Source organism: Taurulus bubalis (genome assembly GCF_910589615.1).
Source record: "Taurulus bubalis genome assembly, chromosome: 4".
Lineage (NCBI taxonomy): Eukaryota > Metazoa > Chordata > Actinopteri > Perciformes > Cottidae > Taurulus > Taurulus bubalis.
Window position 1 is genome coordinate 18366108 of NC_136592.1, and position 20713 is coordinate 18386820.

The 20713-nt window shown below is 40.5% G+C and overlaps 1 protein-coding gene across 1 annotated transcript; it reads left to right on the forward strand.

Annotated features, from left to right (window-relative positions):
* Positions 1-995: 995 nt before the first annotated feature.
* On the forward strand, positions 996-20127 carry cenpf (centromere protein F; the record flags this gene model as incomplete). Its single annotated transcript, XM_079217553.1, has 37 exons — positions 996-1157; positions 1343-1468; positions 1688-1758; positions 1941-2074; positions 2318-2409; positions 2483-2756; positions 2949-3151; positions 3292-3417; positions 3508-3636; positions 4017-4139; positions 4293-4428; positions 4510-4639; positions 4755-5034; positions 5310-5516; positions 5790-5998; positions 6277-6406; positions 6805-7083; positions 7196-7783; positions 8620-8793; positions 9040-9869; positions 9985-10199; positions 10474-10603; positions 10693-10828; positions 11025-11139; positions 11347-11636; positions 11744-11852; positions 12127-12332; positions 12560-12778; positions 13342-13485; positions 13701-13890; positions 13975-14072; positions 14224-14265; positions 14507-15625; positions 16085-16214; positions 16581-17276; positions 17672-17793; positions 19238-20127. 37 exons carry the CDS (start codon positions 996-998, stop codon positions 19394-19396), a joined length of 8523 nt encoding a protein of 2840 aa, XP_079073679.1. The 3' UTR covers positions 19397-20127.
* Between the last annotated feature and the right edge of the window lie 586 nt (positions 20128-20713).

The window sequence follows — 20713 nt, forward strand, 5'->3', positions numbered from 1 at the left end:
GTTCTGAGGTTTTTGCGGTGGCTTCCTGTCAAACAAATAATTTACTTTTAAAAATCCTGCTGCTGGTTTATAACACACTGAATGTTGTAGAGCCTAAATACATGTGTGATCTGCTGCTACCTTATGAACCATCCCGGCCCCTCAGGTCGTCTGGGACTGATCTACTTTCTGTTCCAAGAGTCAGAACTAAACACGGAGAAGCAGCGTTCAGCTTTTCTGCTCCACACATGTGGAACAAGGTCCATGAAAGCTGCAGGTCTGCTGAGACCCTCAGCTCCTTTACATCTAGATTGAAGACTTTTCTGTCTGCTGTTGCCTTTAATTGAACCAGATTCAAGGATATCAATCAATTTCTGCATCTCACTACTGCATTTTATTTCTTAAACTGCACTGTAACTTTTATGCTATGTTTTACTTTTTAATGAATGCACTTAGTAGTTTTTAAATGTGGTTTTCTTTTGCATTATATTTTGATGGTTTTATGTGAAGCACTTTGAATTGCCTTGTTGTTGAACTGTTTTATACAAAAATAACTTCCCGTTAAAATTAACCTAGCCAACGCTTGAAAACTAAATGTAATATTTTCCACCTTCACAACGCCCCCACGTTGAAGAAATATAAATAACGCCAACTAACAGTTAAACCAATGTTTAAGCTAAATTAGCTCGTCTCAAAGATTACATTAACGTTACCATCTCTTTAAAAATTAGGGGACATGGATGCAAAGTCTTACAGACGTATTCTTATGGCGGTAATTAACTAGTCCACGCTTATGTGTAACAATAATGTGACACAGTTAATTGTATTAACACGAATTGTATAAAAGAACAAAGGGATTTACTTCTGAACTCGTTGTTTAGGGTAGTGCTCTCGTTGGGATAAAACCATTTGTTGTCGTCACATGGTAATACAGAACTTAGCAGTGGCAGTAACGTTACTAACTGGTCTTCATATCATTGTAATTAATTGATATCTGGTTATTCAGGTTATAAACCATGAGCTGGGTGGTGGAGGAGTGGAAGGATGGACTTCCAGGGAAAGCCCTGCAGAAGATCCAGGAGATGGATGTCCAGCTGGACAAACTGAAGAAGGACAGGAACCAGAAACAGTTTCAGCTGGATGCCTTAGAGGCTGCCCTGCAAAAACAGAAACAAAAGGTCAGTTTTTAAGGACAATAAGTGAATGGAGTGTTGATAAATTAAACTGTATTGGATCCTTTGGTGAAATTACTTTTGCATTGTCTTGAAATTCTATCAGAAAATATACAGACACATGAATTATCTTTTTATTATTAGTATTATAGAAATCTGTTAATTAATTATCCATATTTCTCTTTCTCCAGGCGGACAGTGAACGTACTGAGACCACTGCTTTGAAAAGGGAGAACCAGTCTTTAGTAGAGTCCTGTGACTCTGTGGAGAATGCCCGTCAAAGGGTTGTTCATGATCTCGGAATCAAAGAGCAGCAGGTCAGTTAAGGATTTGAGAATGAAAGATCTTCTGCAGTTTATTGCTCTTTAGTTTGAAATTCATTCAATCACTACGAGGGGACAAAGTGATCAGATTACTGATAATGAACAGCCAATATTCTTCACATATTACAGATGTATTTGAAGCTAGAAGAAAACATTGTTTTAAGATCAAATGTTGAGGAAAAAAACATAACTAAATAATTTTCTCAAACCTAGGTGAGTTATCTGGATGGTCAGCTTAACTCCTGTAGGAAGACCATAGAGCGACTGGAGCAGGAGCTGAAAAAGTGAGTTCAGTGTCTGTTGATAGACATTTTTATGTGAGGAGAGCGGGTGGAGTTACAATGTAGCTCCTGGGACTTGGGCTTTGTCAAGTACTGAGTAAGTCATGATTACTATGAATGAATATTATAAACTGTTTGACCTGATGGAAAACACTGCTTTCTTTGTTGTCTTTCCACCTGCTCAGGTACAAAAATGAACTGGATCGTTCGCAGTCCGCTGGCTCTTCCTCGTCGTCGTCGTCCTCTGAGCTTCAGCCCTACACTACCCCACAGAAAAGTTTCCCTACCCCAGCTCCTGTCCCAGTCGACAGACAGCACGGTACTTCAGTTTGTTTTTAACCTGTCTCAAGTTCCTGTTGTATGTATCATGCTTTTAGATGTATGTATTGTGTTTTTATATTTTTCTTTATATTTTTCTATTAATGCACATTTTAGTTATATCGCTGCTTCTCATCTACTTGTGTATCTTTTGCTTTTATGAAAAACAACGGTATGTATCTGAGTGACTCTGGATGAGTTTGTCTGTTTGCCCTAACATGATGATTGTATTTGTGTTCCATAGATAACAGACTAGATGAGCTTCAGGAGAAATACAGCCAGGAGGTAGAAGAAAGAAAAAGGCTGGAGACTGAACTCAAAGTCCTGCAGGTCAAGGCAAGTACATAACTTTAATATGTGGGTTTGTTTCTTTGTAATTGTTGATGTTAACTTAATTCTTCTCTTCTAGCTGTTGAATCAGTCCTCGGTTACTGTAAGCCACAAGGACATTGCTGCCCGCCAAGCTGGATCTTCCATATTCCCATGGCAAAAGCAGGATCAGGCCCACAGTCGCCAGTCTCAGGATGCAATGGAAACGCCTCTAAAGAGGCGGGGAACATCCCTTTGGGAAGCCCATGAGGAGACGCCCATTAAAACCATCCAGCGGATGAGCTCTTCCAGAGCAGTGCAGAGTCCCTGTGGGTCCTCTCAACAGATGGAGCAGCTGAAGACCATCAACCAAGGTGGACTGTTTTATCATTTGTTTTGGAATTCATACCATATAAAGTGTTTGGTATCTTTCCCGTGAAATATTAGGACGCCTTTTATTATTTTGCACATATACTACCACTGAAAAATGTATTTGGATCCTTTTGAGTGAAATGTCCTGATTATGTTCAGCCACAGCCCTTAACTGTTTACGCTTTCTTCAGCAGAGCTGCATGGCCGTGTGTCAGAGCTGGAACAGAATCTGTCCACGCATGAGAAGGAAATTCGTAACCAAGCCTCCAAGCTGCAGGAACTACAAACTCAACTGAACCAGGCCCGCAAAGAGCTGACTGAACGGGACAGAGACCTGGCCAAGACCAGCCACGAGCTGAGTCAGGCCACAAATGGGCACCAGCAGGTTGTGGCCAAGGTAGGTGTCCATGATTCGTACATAAAGACTTTATTTATATGGGATATATTGTTTTCGTTATATTTCTGCTTGATTTCATAAAGAAGGCAAGATGGGTAAAAAGATTTGTAAATGACAACCATTCTCCTTATTGTTCTTAGTGTACCTCAGTTGAGCAGAAGCTGAAACAAGTCTCGGAGGAGATGAGCTGTCAGAGGCACAATGCTGAGAGCTGCAAACGAGCCCTGGAGCAGAAACTCAAGGACCAAGAGAGAGATAGTCAAAAGGTGCCACAACTTGGATACATAACTTTATTAGACCTTAATAGTCTGAGAATTTTAATCTAAAAAGGGTTGTCTCTGACTTATTAATTGTAGGAACTAGCTCAGCTGCAGACTTCTCACCAGGCTTTGGATCAGCAGCTGAACCAGACCAGAACCAAGCTGACGCAAGAGATTCAACAGTCCAAAAAAGACCACAACGTACTGCAGGCTGACATGGAGAAGGTAATCTTATCTTTAATATTATACCTACCTTAATGATATTGTTACTGTCAACATACTATACACAGACCCAGATATGTTGTATGATGGCTGTGAGAAGAATGCAATACAGTTCAAGATGTAGTGGAATCATCTACTTCTGTTTCTGTGCAAGGCATGCCACCTGCCAGCAATGCTGAAAATGCTGACTGTTATCTGCAGTTCACATTTGCTGATAGGCGATGGAATGTTGAAATTCAGTAGTAGCTCCAGCTTTTGCATCACCTGTCTGTTTAAGGGTTTCGGGCACTTGACATTTGTGTCACACTTCTCACTTTCTGCTCTTGTATATACTTCTTATTTCTTCTCATCTTAACTTGTTCTCTCCTTTGGCTTCTTTCCAGATGTGCTTCCAGAAGAGTCAGATGGAGAAAGAGGTAGAGGAGCAGAAACAGAAATTGCTGAGGTCAGAGCAGAGCCTCCAGGCCAGCCAGACCAAAGAGCAGGATCTCCGCAAAAAAATGGAGGTGGGTTGCTTTGCTTTCAATATGCTGGTTACTGCCTTTTTGGCCTATATGCTGCGATTCCCATTCCAACTGATTAAAGAAAAAGTGTGTCCCCCTCCTATCTGTCCGCATCTTTTGCTGCCATTCATGTTTGCATTTTTGTATTCCCTCCAGGAGCTGCAGAAAGAGAAGAACAGTGCGTCTGTCCAGCTGGACCAGAGTAGCCGGCATCTGGTTCAGCTGGAGGAAGAGAAGAAGAGCGCAGACCAGAGTTTCAAACGCACCCAGGGATTACTAGATGACATTAAAGGTAAATTAGTTTTAGGACTGGCAATGACTATTTTAGAGAATTGTCTCAGTGTTTAATTTTTTTTGTCTATTTGCTCTTCAGCCAAATCAGAAGGACAGGCGGATGAGTTGAAGAGACTTAAGACTAAACTGGAGCAGCAGACTCAGGCTTCGTGCCGGGACCTGGAAAACTTGAAGAAGACATTTTCTGAGGCGGAGGCCAAAAATGACAGGTAAGCATAGTTTTACTGTAGGAAAGAAGTCACACTTTGAGAAAGTAAAAAAAGTGTAATGAACTATGATATTTAACATGCTTTTCAATTATTGTCAATGTATTTATCGCACTAGATATCAGACTGAACTGCAGAAACAAAAGCAAGAGACAGAAAATCTGACCAACAAGTTGACTGTGAAAGAGAACGAGAGTCAAGACCTGAAATCCAATCTCACTGCGAGTCAGAAGGGGAGTAAGGAACTGAAACAAGAACATCAAGCTCTGCTGGAGTGGAAGACAGAAAAAGAAACCTTGATTAATGAAACTGAGGCTGTGCAAAAAGACCTCACTGACAAAATTGGCAACTTGGAGAACAGCCTCATTTCGCTGAATGAGGCTAATGATAACGTCACGGTAAGGCGCTGTGGTTTCCAATATATTCACTTAAATAATGGATTAAGGAAAATTTGATATAGTCATACAGATGTGCATATTGAAATAACCCCTTTTTTTAGTTGTGTATCCCTAAACCTATCTTTTAGATTGACGGTTTTCTTTGAATTCACAAATGATTTATTTATAATAACAAAGTTAGAAAGCATAAATTGCACAGAAAGTCTATTACTATCTAGTATTAAAATTTTTGTCTTTAATTCTGTGGGCTGATTCTTTTCCATTTGCTATTGTAGAAGCAGCTCATGAGCTTAGAGGGAGACAAGGCCAGCATGTCTGCTCACATTGATTCCTTGAAGGGAGAACTCCTCAACAAGAGCACAGACTTGGAAGAGCGGGAGCATCAGTACAACGAGCTCCAGTCTACATTCTCCGAGGCCAGGCAGAAGCACACCAAAGACCTGGAGAATGTTGCTGTGCAAGTGGCTCAGCTTGAGGCACAGGTGATTTATTGTATGGTTGTTTTTTTGGTACAATTGCCAGAAAATTCTTTAAAAAAAAAAGAAAGAAATTGACACACAATGGCATCCCTCTTTTTATGGAATTAGATGATACACAACTTATCTGCATCCGTGACTTAGTATGTACTTTTTAAATTGAGATTTTGGTCTTGGTAACGGCACCACTAACATTTTGAAATATGATTAGACCTAAAGTAATTTAACAAATGGCCATTGATTAAACATGCCCGTGTGCTTATTCTTTAATCTGACTAGGTCAAAGGTCTGGAGTTGCAGTTGCAAAAGGAAATTACTCGAGCAGAGCAGGCTGAGAGGACCAGCACCGAGCTGCAGGACGAGCACCAGGCAGCCTGCGATCTGGTGCGCTCCAAAGACCAGCTCATCGAGTTGGGCCAAGCGGAGTCCAGACAGCTAAGGGACAGCCTCGCTCAAGCCACTGCACAGCAAGAACAGCAAACTACCAGGTGGGAGTTTTATTTGTTGTTTAGTTAATATTTTCGATTGAACTCCTTTTCCAATACAACAGCCTTCATAAAGTTTAGTATTTGTTGAGACTGCGTCACTTTGGAAGATGAGATTTTAGGGTTTCAGAGGATAATTTATAACTGCCACAATAAAATACTTGGGTATGCTTTGGTGTTTTATGATATGAATACTGTGTCCCTATTGTTTCCTTGGAAACAATAACTGTAGCTTGCTTTTAACATGCGATTATCTGTCTTTGTTGTCTGAACTCCACCAGGTTGGCAGAGGAGAAGGCAGCCCTGCTGAAGCAGTGTGAGGAGAGGATTTCAGCAAAAGTTGAAGATAATGAACAGCTTAAGCTTCAGTTGGAGGAGACTAAGCAAGATCTGCTGCTCACCAAAAATCAGGTATGTTATTCTGTACTGCAACATATTTTTATATATGTAGCAGTCTTTTGTTTACACATTGTCATTTATTTTAGAGTTGATTTGAAATGTATGGTCATTTTTGGCTGACTTCAGTGATGTTGTAGCAGATTGTAATGTATTGTAAAATACAAAATAATCTTTTGACCAATGAGTACATTATGGTCAGAGTATCTTTGCTGTCACAAATGTCCTTTTCACCACTGTTATATCTGGCACCAAAATCATTTTATGAATGAGTGGTTTAAATTTCAGTAGGGAATTGAATCTATTCATCTGATTTTTGTAATCTTACTCCCCATGCTTTTACATTATGTTGGGTATTATTCCTTACTTTAGTCTGAACCAGTAAAAGCTATAGTTGTTCTGTTTGTATTCAGGTCAGTTCAGCAGATCAGTTCCTGAAGGTCCAGGCGCAACTGGGAGCTGAGCTGCAGAAACAAATGAAGACGATGTCAGACAATGAAGAGGAACACAAAAAGTTACATGATAAGAAATCAGAAGAGCTTAAACAGTTAGAGGATGAACTAAAGGATCTGCAGAGCCACACAGAAGACCAGGAGAAGCAGTTCAGAGAGGCTGAAGCTCAGATTCTGTGTCTGGAGAAACAGAAGGCTGAGCTGGAAAATGCAGTTCAAGAGACAAAGAAAGTGGCTGAGGTAAAAATATTGCACTAAAATATATTATATTTAGTTAGTTTTACATATTTTCTAATACTGTGTATCATGCTCTGTACTTGTTACAAATAATACACTTCTATTTCTTATAAAGAACCTCCAGCAAGCTCACACTGAGAAGATCAACAACCTTCTGGAGCAGATGGCTTCCTTGGAAGAGGAGGTAACCGCAAGCAAAGATGCAGCAGAGAAGCTTCCATTCTTGAAGAATGAACTGGCCGTGGTCAACCAGTCCCATGCTGACCTTAAGGAGCATCTAGAAGCTCTTGAAAGAAGTAATTTATCCACTATTGAAACCAAGTGCACTTTGGAGAACACCCTTGCTGAGAAAAGCAATCTGATCTTTAAATTGGAGAAAGAAATCAAAGAGCTCACAGAGAAGACAAACAAAGACAAGGAGAGTCATACTTTGGATGTTGAAGATTTCCTCAATAAAGAAAAGATCCTCAAAGAGAAACTTGAAGCCGCTAAAAAATCTGTGGCTGCTGCTAAAACAGAATCAAGTTCTCGACGGGAGGAGATCAAGACAATGAAAACGACTCTGTCGGCTGCGTCACACGGCTTGGAAGAGAGAGACAACACGATAAAGAGTCTGAAGGAGAAGCTGAATAAAGCACAGGCAGAGCAGGTCAAAACATCAGATCTCCTGAAGGAGAAGCGGGTTGCCATGAACAAAATAAAGGTTGGTTACTGATTAATTATTGGTTATGTTTTTGGCCTTATGTCAATCTTATTACATATAGTGGAAAGAGTACAATGTTGTGTTAGTCTTGTAGTATTGTACCAAATGGGTAGGTTGGGAGAGGTCATTCCTAAAATGCAGTGGCAGGCCGTCAGGGCCTGCTCAGTCTTTTCTGCTGGCCTAAACAGAATCACAAAGTTTAAATTAAAATTTGTTATAATTCTTTTTTTAATAATTAAAAGTTATAGCTATTTTATAATTGTATTGTTTTTCACAAATACACTACATGTATTTTAATTTTTTCCCCCTATTAGCTTATTTTCTCATTGCCCAGCTCCTGTGTTGCTCTGTCTGCCTTCTCTTTCACCTCTGTTTCTCTATGCAATCGAGAGCTGGTTAAACTATATGGAGAGGTCTGCTAGCATTATGAAACGTGTGTTTGGCCACAGGGCCCATGTGACCATTACCGTGCACTGTGATTGGTCACAAGGAACTCCTCGGGAACTGCCAAAATCTCATCAACACCACAAATGAATACGGCCAGTTGAGCAATATCTCTAGTAATGTCAGTCCTCCAATTCATTCTGACTGTTGGCTCATTGGTTAGCATGTCGGTCTTTCAATCAGAGGATCGAACCCCGGCTCTGCTAGTTTTTCTTCTCTTTTTGTGTGTGGCTTTTCTGTAATTTTAACAGTAGGTGGCGGTAATGCACTTGTGCTGGTGCGCCGGTTAGACAACAGGCGTACGTCCAAAACCACGGGCCGCCACTGCTAAAATGAAGTTTGAAGAGTCTTTTTTTTTAATTAACTGTATTCGTGTCATTCTTCACATTAAGGTTCAGCTGGAGATGCTGCAAATGGACCTGGAGGACAACGAGACAGTCATGAACTCTTTTGGCAGTCGGGTAGAGGAGCTGAAGGAAACCATAGAGTCAATGGAGGCTCAGCTAGCTCACAACCAAACTCAGATGTTTGACATGGAGGCCAGGCTGGAGGACAGCAACGCCCAGGTAGAACCACGTTGTCACACGAAAGTCTATCAAAATCATTTGTGCCACAGAGGCTAGATTTAATGTTGAGATAAATTTCGGTCATTCTTTGGAGCTCAATATTTTTAACCCATTGCATGTGTCTCACTGACAGATTGTATTTACTTATCTAAACTTCAGGCAGCAAATTGTCATCATTGTTACTAGCGCCTCTTGCTCTGTAGGGAAGAAACATCCCTGATTGGATTCAATCTCTCACCTTTTCAGGTGTCTGTCTTGGAAGCCCGGTTGGAGGAGGTCCAGTCTCAGAACTCAGTGCTGGAGACACAGTATGTCACAGCTAAGGAGGAGCTGATAGAGAGGAGCTGTGAAATAACTCGTCTGGAAGAGGATGCTGTTGAACAAAAACAGCTGGAGGAGAATGTTGCTACTTTAGAGTCTAAACTCAGCCAGACCACAGAGGAAAATATCAAGTTGGAGACAACTCTTAGGCAGGCAATTGAGGACAAGGACCATAATCTTAACCAGTTACAACAGGAGAAAAACAACATTGAGACTACTTTGACAGAGTTAAGAAATGAAAAAGAACGATTAGAAACTGAGGCAATTCAAGTCAATGCAGAGAAGAAACAGCTGCAAGCCAGTTTAGACGAGCTGTCTGAGGAGAACAAACAACTGCAGGCCAACATTCAGCAGTTGACTCCAGAAAACCAGAAGATTGAGCAAATGACTGTAGAGAAACTGGAAGCTGATTCGACCCTTAGACAAGTTATGGAGAAGAAAGCCCAATTACATATTACTCTCAATCTGATAAACGAGGAAAAATTCCAACTCGAGGCTAAACTAACTGAGCTAATCTCCGAGAAAACTATCTCTGTAACTAACTTGAATCTAGTAGTTGAAGAAAAGCTTCAGCTGGAGGGGAACTATAATGATCTGACTGAAGAGAACATCAAACTACATTCTAGTGTGAATCAAGTAACTGAAGAGAAGCTGCAGTTACAAGAAACAATAGAAAGGCACGAAGAAGAGGTAGCTTCACTTAAAGAGCGACTCGAGCTGACGGACAAGAGGACTGAGGAGGAGAACAGAGACGGGTACCGTACATATTTAGTTTTTATGAGTCACAATAGATAATATTTTCAGTATCTTTTTAACTTGTAGTATTAGCTATAATTATAATGGCATTACTTTCATGTTGACATTTGACAGGATCCAACTGTTTGAGGCGGAGCAGGCAGAACTGCATCAGCAGTTGGCGGGTTTAGAGAAGGAGCTGACTGTGTTCAAGCAGCAGTATGAATCACTGCTGGAGCAGGTGGGCCAACAACACAGCCTCATACAGCAGCTCTCAGAATCGCAGGGAACCCAGAAGGACCAGGGAGAAAAAATCCGCCACATGGAGACTGAGGAGACGGATATTGGTGGTAAGTGTAAACCAAAACTAGATTACAGTTTTTCATCTAACACTGCAGGCTGGCTGGCGATGCGGCGTAAAAATAAAATGTCAGATTGTTTCGCATCACTTCCAATTTTTTCTTTTAAAACAAACCAGGTGACGAGGTAAAGGCTTTTTTTACTTAATATTTTAAACTTATATTAAACTTCCCAAACCATGAATTGATTTATCGGCCAGCTCTAATTAGAAAAATGGAAATATTTAAAATGTTGTAAATGCAACATTTTTCCCAGCAGAAGCAGCAGGACATACTGACGTAGAGACAATACTTAATACAAGCGTCAATGCTGAGTCCCTTCCGGTAAAGGAACAGCTGACCCCAATGGTAGCTGAACTGGGTCTACTTTCCCACCAGTCTGATGAGGCATTCAGGTATAATGAGTTTTTATAATATGCACAATGATGTGCTTTTGTATGTTTTTATGTGAGAAATACATTTAAATATCCCGCAACCCTGGCAGTGAGACGGAGCTGGTGTTCAAGGAGGGCATCATTGAACAAGAAAAGGTTCAACAGCTGAAGGAGGAAAGGGAGGCATGTGCGGCCAATACGATGGGTAACGAGGAGCAGCATCAACAACAACAACCCTTAGATCAGGTAGAACATTATTACCGTCTATTTCTCCTTCAGTCATGATGTTTTCATGGGTTTAATCATTTATTGATTTCATTATTTATGTAACCAGGAAACTTGCTAGTTGTGACTAATATGTCTCTACTTGAAAGGCATGTTTTGCTTTGAGCATTTTGTTCCTGGTAAATTTGAGTTTGGATTTTGTCTTCTTTTTTTGCAGTTTCCTGAAGACGGCAGTAGTCCTAGAGATGTTCTTGAAAGTAATCCTGAAATGTTCAATATTTCTCCACCATCTTCATCTGTTGGTGAGACCAGACAGTTAGAAGAATCCTCTGGTGAGTAATTCAATGGTGCTCATAACTACAGTTTCAATAATTTAGAGTTTTATGGGTTGTATAGTTTGCTTTAAAAACTTAAACAATACAGATACAGGCTACTACCGAGGACAATATAAACATCTCACCCTATTATTCACTTCAAATTACTTAGAATTGACACTTGATGCTGATTTAGGAAGTATTGTTTAAATCAGCTCAATTTAGTTAAAATAACTTTTCTATATTCAATCTGTCTTTCAGCAGCAGAGTCGTTCCAAGTACAAGATGACCTCAACCACTTCACGGACATGATCACTAAACAAGAACTCCAGACCTTACGCTCGGAGTATGAGCTGCTTAGTTCCGACCTCGCACTGAGAATGGAGTTGACTTCTGAACTGAAAGTCCAAGTTCAAAACTTGGAAAAGAAAGTTCATGCAGCAGAGGAAGAGGCACAGGGTTCAGAAAATAAGCTAAAGGTCGCTTTGGAGGAGAAGAAAGTTGTTGCTGATCAGGTAGGGGAAAGAAATTGTAGAACGCCAAATACCACTTAAATAATACATTAAATTGTTACACTGACACTTTAGTTCAACTGACACTAATATTGCATGTTAAATTTTAGATGACTCAACTATCGGAGGAAAGGGAGACATTAAGTCTGCAACTTCAAACGGCTAAATTCCAGCTGGATGATGTTATGGAGATGCTGGAAGGACTGGAAATGGCCAAAGGTAAATATTGCCTAATTGTACTGCATATGAGGGCCATGCAAGCTTATCTTGACTGATTTTGAACCTGGTATTGGGGTCAGAACCAAGGTGCTTTATTTTAAGTATGTGGCTGTGAACGCCTATTTATAAAATAAAAGCATAGTTTGAGTTTATTTTTTAACAGCAGCTTAAATGTCATGGCACAGCATGATTTATGAAGGAATGTGTAGGTTTGAAGATCTGTGCTATGTTATTGCATGTTGGTTTCTCAAAGATATTTTCTTTGATTCTGTAGGTGGCTGGGACGAAAAATTCCTTCAGCAGGAGAGTTCGCTGAGGAGAGTTCGCTCTGAGAAAGCCAACCTGGAGCAGCACATCCTGGGCATGGAGTCTGAGCTGGAGACCTTACAGGGTGAGAAGAACAAACTGGGGGATGAGCTGGAGATCCGTAGGAAGACTTGTTCCAGCATGGAGCAGCAGATGCAAACAATTACGAATGAGGTGAGGACTTTTTAAGAGCTTGTGAGCTAGAACATCAAAATACTGGATGTGTAAGAGCTAAATTAATGTGCACGGATCAGGGATTCATCAATTAAAGCAATATGTAGGCTCCATCATTGGTTTTCCCTTGTCCAAAAACAGCAAGAACTTATTGAACATGTTTTGTTCTTTTTTTAGGCTTACTGATCAGTGTACCATAACTGTTCTCAATATTTCTATTTCACCAGACAACACAGCTGAGGTCTGAACTTGTGTTGTGCACTGAGGAGCGAGATGACCTGAACCAGTCTTTGGGCCAGTGGAGAGAGAGAGTTCACAGTCTGGAGAAGACTAACTGTGACACCCGAAACCTGATCGCCATCCTGGAAGATGACATCAGAGCAGACAGGAATGAGTATGAAGCCCTGCAAAGCAGCATGGAGAAACTGAAGACGGAGAGGCAACAGGTATATGTGTGAAATGCAAGGGTCTTGTTCTTGGGCACAGTTCCACAAGGTCAACTAATGTGATATGGGTCAAAATAGGCTTTTAGAGTTGGCTTACGTTGATCGCATAAAGAAATGTGCACAAGTTTATTACATTATTAGGTTTTCTTCTTCAGGCGAATCTTGGAGGCACAGAGTCGTCTTTTTGCTTTTTTGTTTTCAATTTAGAACATGGCAACATGGATGTATAGAAGCAGAAATGCCTCTAAATGGCAAATGAAAACTAAACCGTATTCATCCATTTAAGTTGCAAATAGTTCAGACTCTGACCTTTTCTGCACATTCTCATCTGTATCCTAATCATAACTGCAGCTAAAGATATGTATATAGAAAAAGTGAAACATGTATTAATTTAACATTGTTTCTGGGGGGGTCTGAATCAGAATAATTTATTGCCAAGTACGTTGCACATACAAGGAATTTGACTAGGTGGAAGGTGCATAACAAACATGCATAGAAGAAGATCAGATCATGTCATGTGGTCAGATATGTTAACACCCTCCTTTTCGTCTCATTCTCGAAAGCTTCTGGAACAGATTAAAGCACTGGAACAGGCAATGTCCCAACAGAGTGGAGAACGACACGAGCTTATCAGCCAGCTGGACCAGATCGCAATAGACCACACCTCGGCCAATCAAAACACTGAGTCCATGGTCGGCAAGATACAGGTGAGGGGGTTTAACTTATCGAGATTGGGTTTCCTCTGAGAACTTGTTTTCACAACACTTTTCCTTTTATCTTCTTAGTTAAAAACAAATTAGTAAAAGTGTGCTAAATTTAAATGCTTTTAAAAACCCATACTCTTTAAAGAGTGCTTGGACCAATAAACCCTCAGATGTTTCGGATGCTCTTGAGTTTCTAATCCTCCTCGTTTCTCCTCAAGGCTTTAGAGGGAGAAGTTTGCCGTCTCTCACAGTCTCTGGAGTCTTCTCTCCTTGAAAAAGGAGAGATTGCCTCTCGTCTGAACTCGACACAAGACGAAGTCCGGCAGATGAGGACCGGTATTGAAAAGCTCCAAGTCCGCATAGAGTCGGACGAGCGGAAGAAAAATAAGTTTGGAGAGCTCCTCAAAGGTGGCTCTTAACATCCTCTGAAATGATATACCCTCTTGAATTTTGTGAGTTATGTTCAGTCTAATTGTGACTCTAATTTTCTAGCTGCCCAGAGGAAGTCCGACTCACTGCAAGATCGCATTGAGGCTCTGGAGCGAGAGAAGGAAGACGAAGAGCAAAGTCTAGAAGAAGCTGTGTTACAGGTATTCTGTTGTAAACATGTATCTGTCTGACAAAAATAAGCACTTAATTTTTTACCATTGCCTGGATAAAATTCCCATTTGAGGGGGTTCAATAAAAGGTCAGCATCTGCTCAATTTAAACTATTACAAATGTTTTATGCTCTTCACACAGGCCGAAACAGCCAAAGCTGAGCTGGAGGAGGAAAGGAGAAAGGTACGTACATATTTATGCATTTGACTATCTGATGCCCATTGCTATGTATATGTGATGTTTTTTTTCTTTATGAGCCAATGGTAAAATATTACAGTTTTTGTAAACCATGTAATGTAATATTCAGATTTCTCCCCCCTTTCTCTCATGTTGCTCTTTTCCTCTCTATACTTTTCATCCAGTGTCTCATTTCACAAACTTTGCTACTGTTTTTCTTTAACTGTCACCACCTTCTGACCCTCAGGTGGAGGAAGAGAAGAGGGAGCTTGGCGAGAAAATATTGGAGCTCTCTGCCAAGCTGGAAAACCTTAGATCTGAAAAAGAAAACATGGAGAGAGAGCTCGAAACAAAAAACAGAGAGATAGAAGAACTGAAGGCCGTTAAGGAGGAGCTGGAGAGGGGGTTGGAGAAGGCGGAGGTGGATAGAAGAGAGGAAGACCAGAGACAGACATGCATAGTAGAAGAGCTGAAGAAAGGAATGAAGGAGGAAGCAGAAAGGCTTACGAGTCAAATGGTTGACCTCCAGGCACAGCTACTAGCCTCTCGGCAGAGAGAGATCTCCCTTGAACAAAAGAGTGCGGAAACGGAAGGGGAGAAAGCGAAAATGCAGTCTCTGCTCGTAAAGATGGAGGAAGAAAAAAGATCTCTGCAATCTTCTCTGGTGGAGTGCGAGACAGAAGGAGAGAGGCTCCGCTCTCAGGGAGAGGAGTGGGAGAAAGAGAGAAATACCCTGAGGACCAGTATTGTGGCTTTGGAAGAAGAAATTAAGATGCTTGAAACACTCATAAAAGCTAAAGACGAGGCGAGAGAAACGTTGGAGAGGGAGGCCTCAGTAAAATCCATATCTTCTATCATGGTGGAAAAAGAACAGATAGAAGAAAATGGAAGGCTGGCAGAGGAGAAAGAGAAACTGCACTCGACACTGTTTTCAGTGGAACAAGAGAGAGATAATCTGCATTGCAGTCTTGCATCTGTTGAGGAAGAGAAAGAGAGACTGAAGCAAGAGAGTAAGATGTTAGCTGACGAGAAGAAGACTCTTCAGTCTAGTCTCTCCTTGATAGAAAAGGAGAACTGTAACATGCAACAAACTCTTTCTTTATTAAAAGAAGAGAAGAAAAGAACAGAGGAGCAGAAACTGATGTTAGAGGCTGAAAAACAAGACTTGCAGTCTTCCCTTTCTTTGATTGAAGTGGAGAAAAACAACCTATCTTCAGCTCTTTCTTCACTGGAACAAGAGAAGCAACAAGCAGAAGAGGAGAAAGAGAAACTTACAGATGCACAAGAGACTCTTCAATCAACAGTTGCCTCTATAGAGAAGGAGTTGGAAGCATCCAAATTGTCTGCTACACAGCTCAGTGAGCAGGTAAACAGACATGTTAAGGTCTAAAATGTTTACACTTGCACTCTGAAATATTTAATTTCACTCTGTAGCTTTAAAGTATAACGATCGCCTCACTTTTACTGGTTTGTGTCGCCTTTAATCCCATAACAAAAAGTTCCAATAATTTCTGAATGTCAGTGCATCAGTTTTCACAAGCTGTTAGTTATTGTAAACCGTGGCCTTAGATGAGATGTGAGTGAGTTTTTACATTCCCATGTGATTGTGGGCAATATAATCTTAAAAACTACACTGACATCTTGTTAAGCAGGAGTTGTGGTCTACGAGAAAAATACTTGCCAACATTCAGCATGTACCACAAAAAGTTGTGAATTTGGAAAATAACCTACATACGAGACACATATGCTGTAAGTGATTATGGTATCTTGATTTATTTTATTTCCTCCTGACTAAATCTTAACCCTTTCTGTCCACTCACTTCAGGTGTCAAAGCTAACCTCTCAAGTCACTCGTCTGTCTAAAGAGAAGGACTCTTCCCTGAGCAAGATGGGTCTTTGGATGAAGACCTGCAAACAGCTGGAGCAGGAGAAGCAAGAGATGTTAAACCGCTCAGGTGTGGTATTATTTAAAGAAATTGGGACGGACTAGAATTTTCAATCTGGATACAGACATCAGTTTGCATTTTTTTATTAATCTAAGATCGGACTAATTGCAGGCAATGGCCAATATAATGAAAAGCATACAGGATCATATGAAACAAGAGGGCTATGATAGCAGTGTCAGACATTTCAGTAGTTTTGTTTACCAAAATTGTTTGAAGGGCATACAAAAATAGAGAGAAATTCAGCTCTCTGTGTTGTAAACAGTCTGATTGGATAATTTTACTTACATTTTGCCCTGAAAACATGTAGATTAAATCCCTAGACGGTGCAGCTGAGTAATTCTATTAATGTAATTAATTTTGTTATTTTGGTTACAGGTGATGGAAAGAGCAGTGAGGAGGTGCAGACTGAGTGGAGCCAGCTGAAGATGGAGGCCGAGAAGAGAAAGAAGGAAATGGAAGAGCTGAACACTGCCTTGCAGCAGAAGAGTGTGGAGGCAGAAGAAAAAACTAAGGAGGTGGAAGAACTTGAGGCTTCCCTTGATGGAAGGAAGAAGGAGTTGGAAGAGAGAAACTCAGAGCTGGAGGTGATGACGAGTGAGTTGGATGAATTGAATAAACTCCTTGAGGAGAAAAGCAGTGAGGCAGATGAGAGCATTGATAAATACTGCGGTCTGATGGTTAAAGTCCACAAACTGGAAGAGACTAATGATGCACTGACAACCCGGCTGGAGCAGCTCACTGCTAGCCAGTATGGTAACGAAGTTAAAATCCCCTCTAGCAGCACTGAAGGTACTCGCCACCGACGGTCAGGAAGGAAGTCTTCCTCCAAACACCAGGAAAAACTGGATAACAACACTGAAAACATGGCTCCTTCAACACCTCAGAGGTCTCCTCAGGGTTCATCTTCAGTGAAAAGAGGTCACCGTGACATCAGTAATAAAGACGGTGCGCAGGAGGCCCTGCACAATCTGACAAAGAAGATCAAAGCCACCGCAGTGACTACACCCAAACCAAGAACTGAACAGGAAGATGAGTTCAAACCAGAGGGACTTCCTGAGCTGGTGCAGAGAGGTACATTTTGGCTGGTGATCTAATATAGCCTCAACTGTAGTTCACCAATATCAAGAAAAAAAGCACTTGTAGTTTAGTTTTCTGTGCCGGTGTAGTGTGAGTCTGAGTTTTATCAGGCTGGTCTCTCATGCTAGTGGGATGGAGTGTGATTAGCTTCATAGATGGTGAGAATTTAGTCTTTACAGGTAATAACCACCAGTAACATGCTCTGCTCTAATTTGTATCGGTTTGAAATACCATTTAACACTAGAACCTCCAGCTGTTGGTTCTTGGATTTCTGCTGATCTTTAGGAACTTAAGAAACACTTAATTGTGTGTAACATTAACTGTATAGTCACTGTATTATTACTTTCATTCTCCACAGCACAAAAAATAAAGTCAATATTTGTACTCAGGTTTTGCTGACATTCCTCTGGGGGAGGCCAGTCCTTTCATCATGAGGAGAACCACAGTGAAGCGCTGTAGTCCTCGACTAGCTGCCAGACAGACTGCTCACACATCTGCATCTGACGGCAAGGTGAGCAGCAGCAACTATCTCTCGCTCCCACACACAGGATGTACTTTTCCAGCCTCTGGCATCCATCCCCAACAGACAGCAACACAAAATGAACACACTTGCTTGTCATATGCATGCCATTAATGACACAGCCTTTCAAACAGCGAATCATGTCGCTGCATTATACAATATGGTCATTACTAAAAGCACCACAGTATAAAGCAGAGTATTGTCATTGATGTTGTAGTTTGCATATGTCTGAGTGTATGCTGCCGAGTGGGTTTACTGTATATACATCAGAATCAGAAAACGTTTATTGCCAGGAATGTTTGCACAAACGAGGAATTTTGTTAGGCGGAAGGTGCATACATTAGACATTTAGACGAGACAAACAACAATCAACGGCAGCAACAGTGCAAATGTTTAGATCAATTATAGATAAAGATAAAGTGCTCAGACAACAGATAACATTAATATAAGTGTATGCCTATGTAATTCATCACAGCTGTAAGGTGCTGGAAAAGCTTGACCATTCACCTGGAAAAATGCTTAAAGTGCTGGCACACAATATCCAGGCAATATCACAATAAAGGCAGTGATGTACTTTACACGCTTGAGAAAGATGGACATAGTATTTTAGAGGTTACCTGTTGGTATCTGATGAAACCAGACTCCTCAACTTTCAGTCAGTCCAGGTCACCTGAAGTAAACCAGTCAGAGGTCAAGAGGAAAACATGTACGGTAGTCAATTTACTTTGACTGACCTGCTGTATGATATTGGTTCTTAACATCTGCATGTCTCGAGTGCCATTCATCGCTCTACGTATATTGCTGGGGATCCAAGGACATACATTGTCGAATTTTGTGCAATTTGGTCCAATATTCATATTTTGAATAAACAAGCGAACAATGCTTTGTGCAGGAGTGGGGGCGGGGCTTCAGAGTCGAGCATCTCAGCTGCAGTGGGCCTTTGCAGGCTACGGCTCATTCTGACTGCAGTTTAATTTTGCTGCTGTATATTAGATATATTTAACTTTCTTCCCTTCCTTAATCAATGAGCAGGAATGTGGAAAACACTCTGCTATTACAACTCATTGTGTACGTTTTTGCCGTACTAACTTGGAACATTCCTGCCAGTAAAATACCTCCAATAATTAAATAACAGCAATGGTTGACTCGAAGCAAACGACTAACATTTGCGAAGTGTATTTTAAAAGTGTTTCTGAGTAGCTGCGACTTGGGTGTGTGACACAACCATGTCATGGCAGATGTATTGCTCAAGACTCACGGTAGCGCAGTGTGAAGTTGTCTACAAGCGGTTCTCATTCTGTTTTTCTGAACAGGCATGTTTCCACGGGAAACTCACTAGTGTGTTTAATTCACAACATCTTTTCTACTTTGTTGTGTTTTTCCTCTTTTACTCTCTTAATCTTGTCATCTGTCTCTTTTTACTCTTCATCCACAGACTTTGGGGTCCACACCCCTCCGGAGTCCTTCTGCAGAGAGCTCCAACAGGAAGTGTGTCTCCCCAAGTGACGAGGATGAACTTACGCATCGTTCTTTGAATTTACCCAAGACACAGGAGCATAAAGAGAGACAAGAAGACAACTGTCATGTCCAGTAGATTGACTGACACACACACACACACACACTCGCATTGATTTTTAATATTCACACTCATAGATGCACAAAATAATACTTATTTCTTTTGGGGCACATTTATTTTACAAGTAAACACTTAAGATGCACCTTTTCTTTCTTTAAATTAGGAGGCTGTGTGTCACATTTTTTGTCTTCTTTTTTCTGTTTGTATCTTTAAAGTCACGAGAAATACAATAAATCACTAACCAAAGTAAGATGACGAGGCAGGTTGAAGATGAGTGGGTTACTCTCCGAGTTCCAATATTCTTCAAAGCACTCCTTTTTTTTCTGCTATAACGAAACTGTCTTTGAAATGTCTTTTGGCCTTTTAGAAAGAATATAACCCTGATTGTTTTGTGAATGTAAACAAGCCACGTTTGTTCCTCTTTCTTCATGACTTCACTTTGTACCAGTTTCTTCTTTACTGGCTTACTGGTTTCCTTTGGTCTGAGAGTAAAAGATGTCTTGAACTTTGTACATGTTAGATGAAATACAGCAGCTATGCGTCCTCCAACTATCAGCCCTTGAACATATCAGCTAATGGCAGCTAAGATTTTGTAGATTTTGCTATTTTCTAAATATTCATGAAAAGGTTTTCTTAACTTTTTTTCTTTCTTTTGAATGTTTGCAGAAAATATTGAATCAGATTTGCATTTTGTGTCTGTTTTTAGTGCAAGTGTAGTTAAATGTTATTGATCATTGTATATAGTTAATTGCCCTTTTTTTTTTATACTAAACCTTAACTGCGTCATAATTTGTGTGGTCTCTTTGTTGTATATGCATGGGAGTCTTGTCTTTGCTGCTATTATCTAATAACTTTTGGAAAAAAAGAATGTATAGCGGCAATATAAGTACACCGTAAACTCTGCTACCACAAGGTGGAGAACCTGAGCCATACGGAGAAAAGATGTTTGACTCTGGACTGCAGAGTGATGACAGTCAGTGCAGGATACACCTCAGGCTGCCAGTGAAGGAACATTTAATAATAAATGAGACAATTGTATATTGTTCCTCAGGACAGACACTAGAAATGAGTATTAAAAAAATAAATCTTAAACTGAATTAAAAGTGGAAAGCATAAATTCAGCTATGTAATTCATTAGAGAAGTTATCATTTTTCAGAACGCTAAGTTGACTTTGAAATGCCTTTACCTTACCCAGAAACCTGTTTGCGCCACATGATAATGATAAGGGTGGAATGGCCATTTTATTTATGCAGCCAAATTAAGTAGCCCTACATGTCTACTAGATGAAGATGTTTAATAGAAAGTACACTATTTAAACCGTTCACTTATAATAC